This window comes from Aulonocara stuartgranti, assembly GCF_965226115.1.
Source record: "Aulonocara stuartgranti genome assembly, chromosome: 11".
NCBI lineage: Eukaryota > Metazoa > Chordata > Actinopteri > Cichliformes > Cichlidae > Aulonocara > Aulonocara stuartgranti.
Genome location: NC_138947.1, coordinates 934,248 through 947,584, shown reverse-complemented (window position 1 = coordinate 947,584; position 13,337 = coordinate 934,248). Strand labels below are relative to the sequence as shown.

General features: G+C 52.9%; 1 protein-coding gene across 1 annotated transcript; it reads right to left on the bottom strand.

Moving 5' to 3' along the window:
• Positions 1-367: 367 nt before the first annotated feature.
• pik3r4 (phosphoinositide-3-kinase, regulatory subunit 4) lies at positions 368-12,989 on the bottom strand. Its single transcript, XM_082551087.1, has 21 exons — positions 12,875-12,989; positions 10,753-11,487; positions 10,511-10,644; positions 9,539-9,749; positions 9,061-9,453; positions 8,853-8,987; positions 8,551-8,772; positions 7,795-7,968; positions 7,548-7,693; positions 7,269-7,472; positions 6,139-6,340; positions 3,997-4,088; positions 3,361-3,583; positions 3,116-3,281; positions 2,874-3,038; positions 2,572-2,783; positions 2,331-2,462; positions 2,150-2,250; positions 1,958-2,046; positions 1,345-1,465; positions 368-1,265 (listed from the first exon to the last, which is right to left on the bottom strand). Exons 2-21 carry the CDS (start codon positions 11,468-11,470, stop codon positions 1,095-1,097), a joined length of 4,011 nt encoding a protein of 1,336 aa, XP_082407213.1. The 5' UTR covers positions 11,471-11,487; positions 12,875-12,989; the 3' UTR covers positions 368-1,094.
• Positions 12,990-13,337: the final 348 nt, after the last annotated feature.

The following is a 13,337-nucleotide window of genomic DNA, read 5'->3' as shown; positions in this document are numbered from 1 at the left end:
GTGTCTGTGCGTGTGTGTGTGCGTGCGTCTGTGTGCGTCTGTGTGTCTGTGTGTGTGTGTGTCTGTGTGTCTGTGTGTGTGCGCGAGAGAGAAACTTTATTTAAAACTGTAAAAAAATGAAGAAAGACGTCTAAATGCACCTATGCAGGACCAACACACAGATTCTCGTCTTCATATCTTAGTCGGGACATGTAATTGACATAATGCTTCTAACCCTGAGCCTAACTATAAGCCTGACACTAAAACCACACTGTGAGTCTAAATAACACCTTCGATGTGGCACTTTGGTCCCCACAAAGACGTCTGGACAGGTGCACGTGCACACAGAGTTCTCAGGTCTCACTCAGTTTGCTTCAGACCGTAAAGCATCGTTTCATACATGGTTTTATTTTCACACACACAGATTCTGCTGGTTTGTGGAGCTCTGACAGTGTTCGATGCTTCTGAGCAGCGTTCAGGTGAATCATCACAACGAGACAGGAAGTTTACCTCAGGTGACTAATCTGTGCTCCTGATGTACGCAGTCCTTTTGTTAATAAAGCACTTTCAAATGAAGCCAGAAGAACGTCACACGGGCTCAACAGCAGTTCCCAAGTTGTGGATGGGGACCCCTGGTGGGCTCTGCAGGAACAACGTGGAGCTCAGCTGGAGGCGTCGCTGACGCTCCGATTTAAAGAAGCTGAATTACACCTGCACATGGAAAACTGAACTAAAGATGAATCAAAACAAGACTACATGTCCCATAATGCAACTCAACAGATTTACTTCCCTAAATCATCAGCGCAGCTATCAATTGTGGTTCTAAAAATCAGGTTTCCTTCGTATCCAGGCAACAAGACTTCAGAGTGAAAAATGGCGTGTTCATCCGGCAGGAGCGAGATCAGCTGCACACCTGCACTTCCTGTCACCTGACACTGACGGACATGAAAAGCACAAACTAGTCGTCAGGGCTCAGAGTCTACAGCAGAGCATTTCACTTCCTGTTTGAACCACGTCTCGTGATGATGATGTAACCGTGTTCATGGGGAACAGGAGCGTGTGTCCATAAACACACGCCTCCCTGCGTGCGTGTGCTGTGATGTCATCGGGGGCCCTCATTTCCAGACTTTGACGATGCCGTCTCTGGACGAGGTGACAATGAAGCCCTGCGTGGTCTGGAAGGTGGCGATGTCCGTGATGATGTCGTGGTGACCTAAGGGGAGGGACTCCGGGCCGCGGCGGGGCGAGTCCTCCACCACGCCGCTTTTCTGTTTGCTGTGGATCTCCTGCAGAGACGGCAGTGTTCAAAGGTGAAAGCAGGAAGAGTGTGTGCGTGCGTGCATGTGCGTGCGTGCATGTGCATACCTGTACGACCTCGGTCCCTTCGATGATCTTGCGGCTGTAGAGGACAGACGGGCAGTGCAGCGAGTCGTTGGCTCCGCCCGCCACAATGTACGACCTTTCCGGATACGCCAGGTCCCAGAACCTGAATGGAGGTCAGCAGAGGTCAACGGTCGCTCAGAGAAACTGTTAAACGAACAGAGCCGCGAGCTCGTCCTGCTGCCATGTTTGATGTTCTGTGGGCCACAGAGCGGCGCTTACACCTGAGCGTCAGCTGACCCGATGACCCAGCGGTGTCAGCTGCACAGCTACGACATCATCTCTCCATGACTACGACTTCCTGCCAGGACGGAGCTTTGTAACTGTGGAGGGTGAAATACAACCCAGCCAGAACCAGAACTTCCTGTTGAGCTTCACTGAGTGAGTCTGGCTAATCTTAGCTAATGTTAGCTTTCCTGCTAACACAGGTGAACGATGTGCTACCAGCTACAGCGAGCTAACCTCAGCCAACCAGTCTGTGTGAGCTGGGCACCGCTCGCTCGGCGACGTCAGCGATCCGTGGACTCCACCTGTGAGCTAACGATGCAGAGAACTGTGAGGTGGAGTGTTTGTGTGGATGTTTCTCTGTGGGTCACACCTGATCCTCATGTCAGAGCCGGCTGTGAGCAGCAGAGGGTTCCCGTCAGCAGGACTGCAGTAGATCCCGTTAATGCTGTGTGGGGACGGCTGCAGACACACAAACACACACCTCAGTGACTTACACACACACGCGCACACACACACACACACACACACACACACACACACACACACACACACACTCACTCACCTGCATCTCAGAGAGTGGGGGTGCCGAGCTCGCCCACAGGGTGAATTTGCGGTCTCCGGTCTCCATGTCCCACATGGACACCTCATTGTTCCCCTGCACAGCTGCAGACACACACACACACACACACTTATGACTCTGTGGAGACTTTAACAGAAACGAACTCTGAGGCGACTCAGCTGACCTGCGATGACAGACGACTGGTAGAGCGGGTGCATCAGCAGCCGTCTGATTCGTGCTCGGGCAGGGTGGGAGTGGTTTGAGATGGGCAGCTGGAACCGCATATCCCAGCAGGCCATGGTGCCGCTGCTCGTACCTGCAGGAAACACAGAGACGTGAATGTTTCGTGCGACACCTGGACGCACGTCTTTGTTAAAACCGTTTTGCCGCCACCACAAACAGATTTCATGTGAGGACACACGGACCGAGGCAGAGCCAGCACTGGTGCATGTCCACGGCAAAGGACGTGATGAGTCCGAGGCGGAGGTCGTGGCGCAGCGTCCAGGCGTTGGAGTTGGAGCGGAGGTCCCAGCCGACCAGCGAGCCATTGACGGTGGCGTACGCCAGCACCGACTGGGCGCCGGAGTTGAAGTGGTGGATGTCGACCGTGCAGCCGTCCTCCTGCAGGTCCAGAGACCTGAAAGAGCACAGACCGACTTCCTGTCAGATATCCTGGTGCTCATCTCAAACACGGCTATCTTGAACTGTGTCGTCGGGTTTCTGTTACCTGCTCTGGAACGGCTGCACTTTGGGGGATTTTGGCGGTTTGTTGGCTTCGACGGCGAGCAGCTGGATGGATCCATTATCCGAGGCCACGGCTAAATAGTGCGAGCCCTGACAGAAGGTCAGCGTCTTCACGTGGCCGCCGATGCGAGAGTACGTCAACACAGACCTGCGGAGACACGGTGAGGGTGAGTGACTCCGCGGCGCCGCTTCTGCATGCGGGGCAGGCACACCTGAGGGCCTCACCTGGTGGTCGTGGTCTTTCCCTCCATCTTCTGGCTGTCCCACACTTTGACAGTACCGTCGTTGGAAGCCGTGGCGAAGATGGAGTGCTCGTCGGAGACTCGGATGCGGTTCACAGCAGCTTTGTGTTCGTGCAGGTGGGCGACCAGCAGGCCTTTCGGATGCCACCCTGAAACAGTCACAGCTGTGTGAGGTGTGAGCTCGTCTGCGCCCCGCCCGAGGTCCGCTGCGAGTGCGGTGGCGCTTACCTGGAGGAGGAGGTCGGCTCTCCCACTCAGCGCTCTCCATCATCTGCTTGGCCATGCGCTCGGCACTGCACTGCTCCCTCTTCTGCTGCACCAGCTGCTGAAGCTCGGCCTTGCACGTGTTGAGGCGTCGCTGATAGGCGGGGCCGCTTGCCACCGACTGCAGCACGGGCACCGCCAGAGCCGCGGTGCTCTTCCTGATCTGACTCCCCGGCCCGTCGGCGGCCTGCGAACAGGACCCAAACCCAAGTTTAGCGACTGAAAGGAACCAGAACCACAGAATTATCTCCCATCATGCCCCGGGGCGCGCGAAAGGAAGGCGTGAAACCTTAGTCGAGCAGGTTTCCTCCCACTGAAGATGAAATCTAACGATGGTTCCTCCTCCACAGCACTGACACACAATTACGTTAGAATATGATGACGACACAGCTGCAGGTGTGATGAAGAACCCAGAAAGTTTACCCACAATGCATTGTTTTGAGTGTTGTCTGGTGAGCAGTCAAACTACAAATGTCCCTGATGCTTTTAGACCCGCCCCTCTGTACCTGCAGCCTCTAAACTCTGAGAATAGTCGTGCACATCTGCTCTCAGACTAAATGGGACCTGGCACAGCAGCGTACGAATGTCGGGTGGCGTTACCGTGGCGGGCTGGCTGGAGGGCGGCTCCTGAGATCCAAACATGCTCTTCCACTCCTCGTTCATGGTGGAGTCCTGCTTGGTGTGCTTCCTGGCTGTGGGACAGACATGCAAACAGGACGTTAACCACGAGCTCAGATGAAGCAGCTTCCACAATCGGTGAAACTAAATCCGAGGAGAAGGCGAAACAAATGTCACACAAAGAAAGTGTGACGAGCACATGAAGTTCGAATAATTCTTCATGTGCTCGTCGAGATGAGATACTTTTATTTTGGAGGGCTTTGATTAGATGCAGTGAATCTGTCGGCCGCTCTCTGATCACAAAGCCAAAGTGATTAATGAGACAGACCAGAGAGCGTCTTTCTTCAACAATCTGCTGCTCTCACATGTGTGGCTGCAGATGGAGCCGATTACTGTGGCGGAATTACACAAAAACATCTGGAACAGGATTGTTTCAAAGCAGCGGGACCTTTTACATACCCCACAAGAGACATCACAACAGACACATGGAAACACTCGACAAAACAATAAGCATCAGAGCTGAAACCCTGCAGTTCCCCTAACGTCCAGCAGAGGCAGCAGTGGGTCGTGTTTACGGCCTGATCAGCAGACCAGCTGCAGGAACAGGAAAGTGCAATGAAGCACAAACAAAACAACAACACTGAAGTTCAGTTCAGTTTCATGTCACTCAGCTGTGAAACTGTAAAAATTGTGGGAGGAGCTTACCCGCCTCTAAGACCAGGGCTGGGTTTTGAATATCGATGTTCTGATTAAAATCGATTCTGGCTTGGATAACGTGATATCGATTCATTAAAATCCTGAATAGATTTTTAAATATAAATTTATTTTGCCCGAAACGCCAGAATCTCAAGTTCAATCTCACAAATTTTCAACAACCACCAAAACAGTGAATGAGAGCAGGAACAGGCTTCTGCACAAAGACGTAAACACACAGCGCCGACGCATCAGAATCAGTGAGACGTCGCCTTTCTCACCCGACGGCACGGACACGGTCGGGGCTGAAAGCCGACAGCTCGCTGATTCCAATGTGTCGGCGGGTCGAGCTTTGTGTTTACACCCTTTTTGCGCCGATTCTGAAGCTGTTAGTTTGATGTCTCTCCAAACATTATTGACCGAACCAGCAGCAAAAGAAGATCCAAACTACGCTTCACATAAACATCGTCATGGACTCACTCTGACTTTTGCTGTTTTGCTTCCACCAGGATAAAATCACACTTCATGCACAGCTCTCTCTCTCTCTCTCTCAGCAACAGTTTCCCGTCTGAATCTCTGTTTTCTGCATTTTTCGCTTGTTTATTACACACAAGTCTACAGCTGTTTACAGCCTGTCAGCTGCTGGTTTTTTACATTTAACTGCCTTCCGAGCAGAAAGCCTCACCTCTGTTCAGACTGAAGACATTTAGACTTCAGTGATTGCTCAGCTGTGATCGAACCTCTGTGACTCTGCTTCACTTCAGCAGCATCAGGTTGCTTCAGTCTTTGATCGACTGCAGAAGAGTTTGAAGCTTCTCTGCTATAAAAAGCCAGAACAGGAGAACCTGCTTCATGTTTTATCCTCAGTTACTTTGACACAAAGACGTCTGCGGTGATGCTCACACCTCTGATGGAGCCTCACAGCGTCAGCTTTGTCTTATACATGGATACGTGCTGATAAACGATCAGAGTTATAACATTTTTGGCTGTCTGAGGCAAAATGTCCCCGATTCAAATCGAATCAGGACCTTGTGGATCAGAATGGATTCTTCGATACCCAGCCCTACCTAAGACCGACTCAGCTTAACCACAGCGAAGCCTCACAGTGTCGAACATTGGCTGTGGTGCCGCGGACACGCTCCACGACGAAAACTCTAAAGCTCCTCGATTTAACATGGCCCAGGCGTGCAGTGTAGAGTGACCCCATACCAAGTTGATCCAATAAATCCCGAGGAGGAGTCTGCAAAAGTGTGACACCTGGAAATGGTCGAATCCGCACCAGAAGGGCATTTTTAATTAAAAATGGCCGACTTCCTGCAGGTTTGGGACGTGGGTCCGGTGGATTTTTTGGTCCACGTTAGCACGTTACAACTGTGTACCAACTTTCATATGTGTATGTGAAACTCGCTGTGTGGATGGGATGTGGGTTACCTCGCTTGTCCTCGCCCTCGGCTTTGGGTTTGATCAGGTCCACTTGGCGGCCGGTGATGCCGAGCGTGGCCAGGTCGATGACGCCGGTCTGGCCCGCCTCCCCCGCGTGGCTCTGCTCGCCCATGTTGGCTTTGGCCTTGTTGGATTTCAGCATGAAGTCTTTGAGCGCCAGCAGCTTGTCCTCCTCGGCCTCGGTCATGCCCTGAGAACAGAGTCCGCACGGCGGTGATCATTTGCTGTCAACAAGTCGTGTGAATAAAATGAGGTGGGAGGAGTTAAAGCACATCGTCTCCCTCCACTCGTCTCTGCTGTGAGCAGAAAGGCTCATTCACTTATTATGAAGGTGGAAACGATCAGTCAGGCTGTAAGCGTGTTCATTTTAACACGGGAGTCTATGGGGACTGAGTCGCTGCTGCCTCTGCTGGACGCCAGAGGAACTGATCATGATCACGCAGGAGGCGCTCTGAGACTCAGCAGACTTATCCTTATCTACACTCCTCACACTGACGAGGTGATAAACCTCTGGATTCCTCAGTTTGAACTTCTGCCGTCCACATGATTAATCATCATCTCTGTTTCCTCCTTTCCAGTAACAGGAACTGATCAGAGGCGAAATGTGTTTAACTGTGTCGAGAAGGTCGACCACATTCAGTCAGGAACAAACACCGACAGCCGCAGAAGAATTTAGCTTTCAAATCAGCTGGACAAACAAATCCTTTATCTTCAGAGAAACCACGACATGAAAAGCCTCGGCCTCATGTCAGTGAAGAACGTGCAGGTTTCATGCATGAAGCTGAGCGAGGGCGGAGCCGTGCAGGAGGCTAAACGCTGCTCGTCGTTTTCTTGTTGCTAAATGTGTTTAATTCATTAACCTGTCAGATCTCGTGCTGGCCTCTCACTGAGCATGCTCGTGATAGATTGTATAAAGTGACTAAAAGCATGCAATTAAAATGTGAGTGCAGATTTGTGTGTGTGTAAACAACAGGCTAAAAGCTGTGTGTTGCTGCCCCCTTGTGACTGCAGCCAGCATTGCTGCAGAGAAACATCATGGCGCAGCAAGCACAGCCTGCAGTTCCTGTAGCATCCAGCAGAGGCAGCAGTGAGGCGGAGCCCATAAAACGTGTTCTCACCTGTGAGAGCAGCTTCTTGAGGAGCTGGGCGATGGCCGGGTCATCGGGCGTGGGGCATTCTGGGATGGTGCCCGCGCGCTTCTTCTGGCGCAGCAGCAGGTGTCTGAAGAGCGTGGCGATGTCTTTGGAGCGCAGGGCGTAGTCGAAGATGGAGCGACTCACGGGCTCCTTCAGGACACTGAGCAGAACAAGCTCCTTATCGATCTGCGGGGAGATGAAGACGGATGAAGTGAGGACGACGCAGGAGGCGCGAGCGTGACGACGGTGGCGCGGACTCACCTGGATGATGGGCTGGGTGATGAAGGGGTTGAGGTGGGGCATCAGCTTGCAGTAGACGTCGGCGACGTTGAGGTGCTGTGCGACTACGGTGATGAAGCCCACGGCGCCGTAACGGATCCACAGGTTGGGGTGACACAGGAACGGAGCTATGGCAGGCGGAAGGAGACAGACCGGGTTAGTGACATCACGTCCACGGCTAAAACACACGAAAGCCGCTGGAGGGAAACAGCTCCTGAGACTCGCTTACCGATGTCGCCGACGAACTCGTAGAGGTGCGGTTTCTGCAGCAGACCCAGCTGGCACATGCAGGTGAGCGCGTTCAGGGCTTTGTAGATGACGAACTCCTCAGTGTCGCTCAGACCCTGCTGCAGCAGCGGCTTCAGGATGGACGAACTCTGCCAGCCGACGTACGCCGCCACGCCTGCAGGCACACACAGGGAGAGAGAGCGTTTCTTATTTCCTGCTTTATTTTGTATTCATCAGTTTCACTTCCTCCCCCTGTTAGTTGTTTGCCCCGCCCTCTTTAGCATCACCTTCTCTTCCACGTCCTTACATTTACATTCAAAGATGTCTTTATGACCTCGGATCATGAGTTAATGTTTATGCTCTCCTTTGTTTGTTTGTTTGTGTTTTTCCGGAGAACTTGAAGCTTTTGACTCCTCAGAATTGAAAAACTGATTGGACTTCTATGGCGATGTCACCGAGTCTACATCAGTTCAACGAGGCAGAGAAGCAGAAACGCGCACAGGTATCCTAAACGATCTGTCTCAGCGGCTGAGAATATTACTCTTCCAGCCAGAAGATGTTTGTGGCGTCGAGACTGAGGAGCTTCTACGTCTGCTTCACTCCAGCCTCCAAACACTGGCCTCTAAAGCCTGTAAACTGTGATGGAAGAGAACTATACTCGTCTTTAGCTGCTGCTGGTAGCTAACCTCACAGCACACCAGCTGCAGTTCCCGCTTCTGACCACAGAGGGCGCTGCTGTTAAGTTTGGCGCGCTTACCCACGATGCTGTCGAAGAAGGCGCCCCGCAGGTGCCAGTCGTTCTTGTCGTTGAGGAAGGTGATCATGTGGGACAGCAGGACGTCATTGGCTTTCTGCCGGCCGAAGAAGACGCACAGGCACGTGATGCCGTTCTCCATCAGCGACTGCTTGACGATGTTCTCCGAGTCGCTGAGCAGCGTCACCACCTTCTGCTGCACCATCTCGTGCAGCGCTTGCAGCTCTGCACAGCACACATACAGCGAGCTCGTCACATGGACGCACAGCGACGCATTTATAAACAGCACCGAGGGCGGGGCATACCTGAGTCGTAGTTTTCGTTGGGGTGGAGCGCTTCCTCCGCGTCCTCGCTGCTCAGGTCCTGCTCCGTGTTCACGTTGTTTTCCTGGACCAGCTCCAGGAAGCGCAGCGCGCTCTCGGCCAGGTGGGCGATGTTTTCTGAGAGGACAAAGAAGGTGTCAACGATCTAAACCTGCGCGGCGTGCGTCTGCGGCGTTTCTGAGTCACTGACCTGCGTACGCCAGCCTGACGATGGTAGCGTCGTCCTGGGCGAGATGGGCAATGCCCGGCAGGATGTACTCGGGGTAGATGTTCACATCGTTCCTCGGGACCTCCTTCACCAGCGCCAGAACCTTGGCCAGCGTCCGCACGGCCTGGGCGCGCACGCGGGGCATGGGGTCGTTGCAGAAGTGCAGCAGGTACGGCGTGATGCGGTCCAGCAGGACGTCCACGCTGAGCCGGGGGGCCAGGTGGAGGACGAGCTCCAGCGCGGCGAGCTTGGAGTCGCAGCAGTGCAGCGTCTGGAGGCAGGAAGTGATGACGGAGACGAGCACGACGAGGCCCTGCTCCTCACGGGAGCTCGTCACGCCATCGCTGCCATCCTGGGGCGAAGAGGAGGCGGAGCCTGAGGGGAAACAAACAACAACAGTCAGGTTTCGGCAGCAGCAGACTTTCACCCTCTCCAAGTTTCACCCTCAAAGACGCGTGACCTCCGTGCAGGTTGTGCAGGATGTTGTCGAGGTCTTTGCGGATGATGAGCACGCGCTCGTCCGCCGACTGGAACGTCTCTTTGGCGAACTGCGCCATGTACGGCTGCAGGAAGGTGTAGAAGATGTCCGGGAACGCTTTGCCTCGCTGCTGCTTCAGATACTCCTCTGCCGTCAGCCGCTTCTCGGGCTCCCGCTGCACCATCTGGGCCACCTGACAGGAAGCACACACACACACCGGTAAAGACCTCGCTGTGGGCGCTGCACTCGCCGCCTTCAAAGTAAGACCAAGTAAGAGCTCCACACGACCTCAGCTCGACCGGGAAGTAAACGCTTCCATTTGATGAAACATTTATTTTTACTTTGTCAGGACTTGCCGCAGCGCTCAGACGCCGTTTCCTTCCTTAAGAGCGGTTCTTGTAACTTCCTGTTTGTTTTTGGCCAAACGTCTTTTTATTATAACACCGAAACATTTCAGAATATAACACACCTGCACCACATCCTGCTTCCAACACACACACACACACACACACACACACACACACACACACACACACCCTGAGCCTGGTTCTGTTGGAGGTTTCTTCCTGTTCAAAGGGAGTTTTTCCTTCCCACTGTCTCCAAAGTGCTGCTCACAGGGGGTCATGTGATTGTTGGGCTTTTCTCTGTATGTAGGATTGTAGGGTCTATCTTACAATATAAAGCGCTTTGAGGCGACTGTTGTTGTGATTTCGCGCCGTGTAAATAAAGTTCAATTGAAAAAAGATTCCTGGCTCTTTCACCTGCCCAGGTTTTAAAGACTTTTCCTGTTGGTGGAAAATTCCACAAAAGGCAGCACCTCAGAGTTTTTTAATGCAAGTCCAGAATAACCTGATTGATCAAAGAGTGAGACTCTAACATTTGTCAGCCTGAAGTCACAACAGCTCATCTTCAGCTGCTCTGTGCTGAATTACCAGCCGGGTCATAAATCAGTACCAGCTCTCTGACGCTGCGGTCCTCGATCTTCATGAGGACCTGCTCCGTCTGGAAGTGTCCTTTACGATACGCCAGCAGCTGGGACAGATCGAAGAGCGGGACGCCCTCTGTGAACAGCTCAGCGATCACACAGCCTGAAAACACACACACACACAGATGAGGTCTGGCGTTCCTCTGAGTGCAGAAGCACACAAACATTATCACCAGAAGTGTGATGGAAGCTTGCAGCAACGCCTCCATACCTGCAGAGAAGATGTCCATGGCCTGCTTCAGCTCCCCTCGGCTCCTCTGGTTGTTGTTGGTCAGGTCCACCAGCGGCGTGTTCTGGTCGCTCTCCGTGGTAAACATGCTTCCATCTACGAACCTCTCGGGGGCGATGTAGCACGTCCTCCTCCTAGACGTGTCGAAGAAGTAGTTGAAGTCGGCGGGGTTGTCTTCGGGCAGGTAGGTGGGCTTGAAGCTGGCAAAGTCGGTGAGCAGCACCCAGTTCCAGCTGGTCACCATCACGTTCTCTGTCTTGATGTCCCCGTGACGCACGCCAGCCTTATGAGCCTGGTCGACGGCGTTGAGGATCTGGAAGGCGAGCCAGCGCTTCTCCACGTTGTTAAGGAACGGCCGCGTGCTGATGCGGTCGTACAGGTTGTCCCGAACGTACTGGCGGAACAAGATGGCGGCCTTCTCGGTGAGAGAGGTTTTCTGGAAAGGCAGGCAGTTCTGGCAGGAGTGCAGGCGAATCTTCAGCTCCTCCAGCTCCTGCTTGTGGCTCGTCAGCGGCAGCGACGGGTCCTGGATGGCGAAGACCTTCACCACCACCAGGCCCTCGCGATGTTTGGCCCGGGCCACCTTGAAGAAGCGCGTGCTGCCCAGGCTCTTATCGTACTCGTGATCGACGATGTCGGAGAAGTAGCTGTCCACGGACAGGATCTGAGAGGGGGCGATGCCCGCTAGCTGGTTCCCCATCGTGCCTCGAAGCTGCGCTGCAGAAAGACAAACAGAAGGAGAGGTGTACACGCACATAGTGAGTGAAGAAGAAACACCCAGTGCATCATGGGAATCCCCCAGCAGCCTACGTCTATTGCAGCATAACTAAGGGAGGATTCAGGGCCACCTGGTCCAGCCCTAACTATATGCTTTAGCAAAAAGGAAAGTTTGAAGCCTAATCTTGAAAGTAGAGATAGTGTCTGTCTCCTGAATCCAAACTGGAAGCTGGTTCCACAGAAGAGGGGCCTGAAAACTGAAGGCTCTGCCTCCCATTCTACTTTTAAATACTCTAGGAACAACAAGTAGGCCTGCAGAGCGAGAGCGAAGTGCTCTAATAGGGTGATATGGTACTACAAGGTCATTAAGATAAGATGGGGCCTGATTATTTAAGACCTTGTATGTGAGGAGCAGGACTTTGAATTCTGGAGTTCTGAAGATCACAGAGCGCCTGTGTGGACATGTCTTTACTTCAGGGCCCAGCTCGGCTATGTCGTGTTTTCCGGGTTTCTTTCGTTGGCCTCCTGCTCCATATCAGCCTTTGGGGACGAGCTTTGCATGAAACGTGACTGATCCAGAAGCTGCTTAGGGGGAGAGTCTCTGCTGCCTTACTGAATAGAAGGTTTGAGAATGAAAAATGTGTTTGACCCTCGAGTATGTGCCTGCAAATATTTTTAGTTCTTGTAGGTTTTATTTGGAGGGTGTGGTCAGGGTCAAACAGGCTGTCAATCTGTAGTTTTCCATGTAAATATATCAGACGTCAGCTGTCGGTGTGATGTTGGGTTTCATTGTGCTGCTGTGGTGTTTAATGTCTCTGTGCAGGAGTCTCGGGCTCTGCTGCTCGGCGTCCATCCTCCCTCCTCTGTTTGCCATCTTTAAACCATGACGGTAGAAACACGAGCTACATCTGCTCATTTCCTACAGATTGTTGTGAGGACGACACGTATCTGCCCACGTTAAACTGTGACATCGCTAGGTAACGTGGGCAGGTATTAAACCGCCGACGGGCGAACAGGCGTGTAAACTGGAGTGTCCGTGGAGCTGATCGGTGGTGTGTGAGGAAAATGTCCGCTCGTTATTTACGTTACAGAAACACAGAGACACGAGAGCAGGCGTTAGACTTTCTAATCTCTGTTTTTAATTACAAATAATTTCGCTGTAGTCTGGAAATAATGCGTGTATGCATTTGCACGAGCTGGAGATCTTTAATCTGGAAGATGTAAACGGATCCAACAAGTTAAGCTGGGACACCGGCCTGACCCAGAGGAACATCAGCTTCCAGAGCTCGGAGTGAAACCGGCTGTGAGACCACAAACACACTAAAACACTCGGAGGCTAACAGTTAGCATCTCTCTGAGGGAAGTACACGGTAAAAAGCAGACAAACCTGCAGCCGTTCGCTCTCACTGGACCACAGCTACTGCTGCTATTAGCTTCAGCGTGCTAGCAGCGCTAGCCGTAGCACTAATGCTAAAGGCTGCTAACGGGAACAGGCTTCAGGCTGATCCGCCAATCCGGGTCTTCATGTCGGCTCTCCTCCTGCCACCGCAGTACCGACCCACCGTGCTCAGATAACCGAGGATAAACAACAAACCAGCCGGACTCGCTCAGCTAATCGATCCGCTGTTTCCAGCTGTTATTGTGTTTCCGGGTTACAGCGGAACCGGAAGCATCCTTAAGCACTAACCGCGGTAGTTCCAAAGATCGTATAGCAGCGTGTGAGGCTCTCTGTCGATTCAATTATCCGTGTCGGCTCACTGACAGGTCTGCGCGGTGGAGCAGCGCGTTACTCACAGAGATCCGGGGTCCGGGTCCAAGGTCCGGGGTTTGAATCCGGCTGGCTCTGTCTG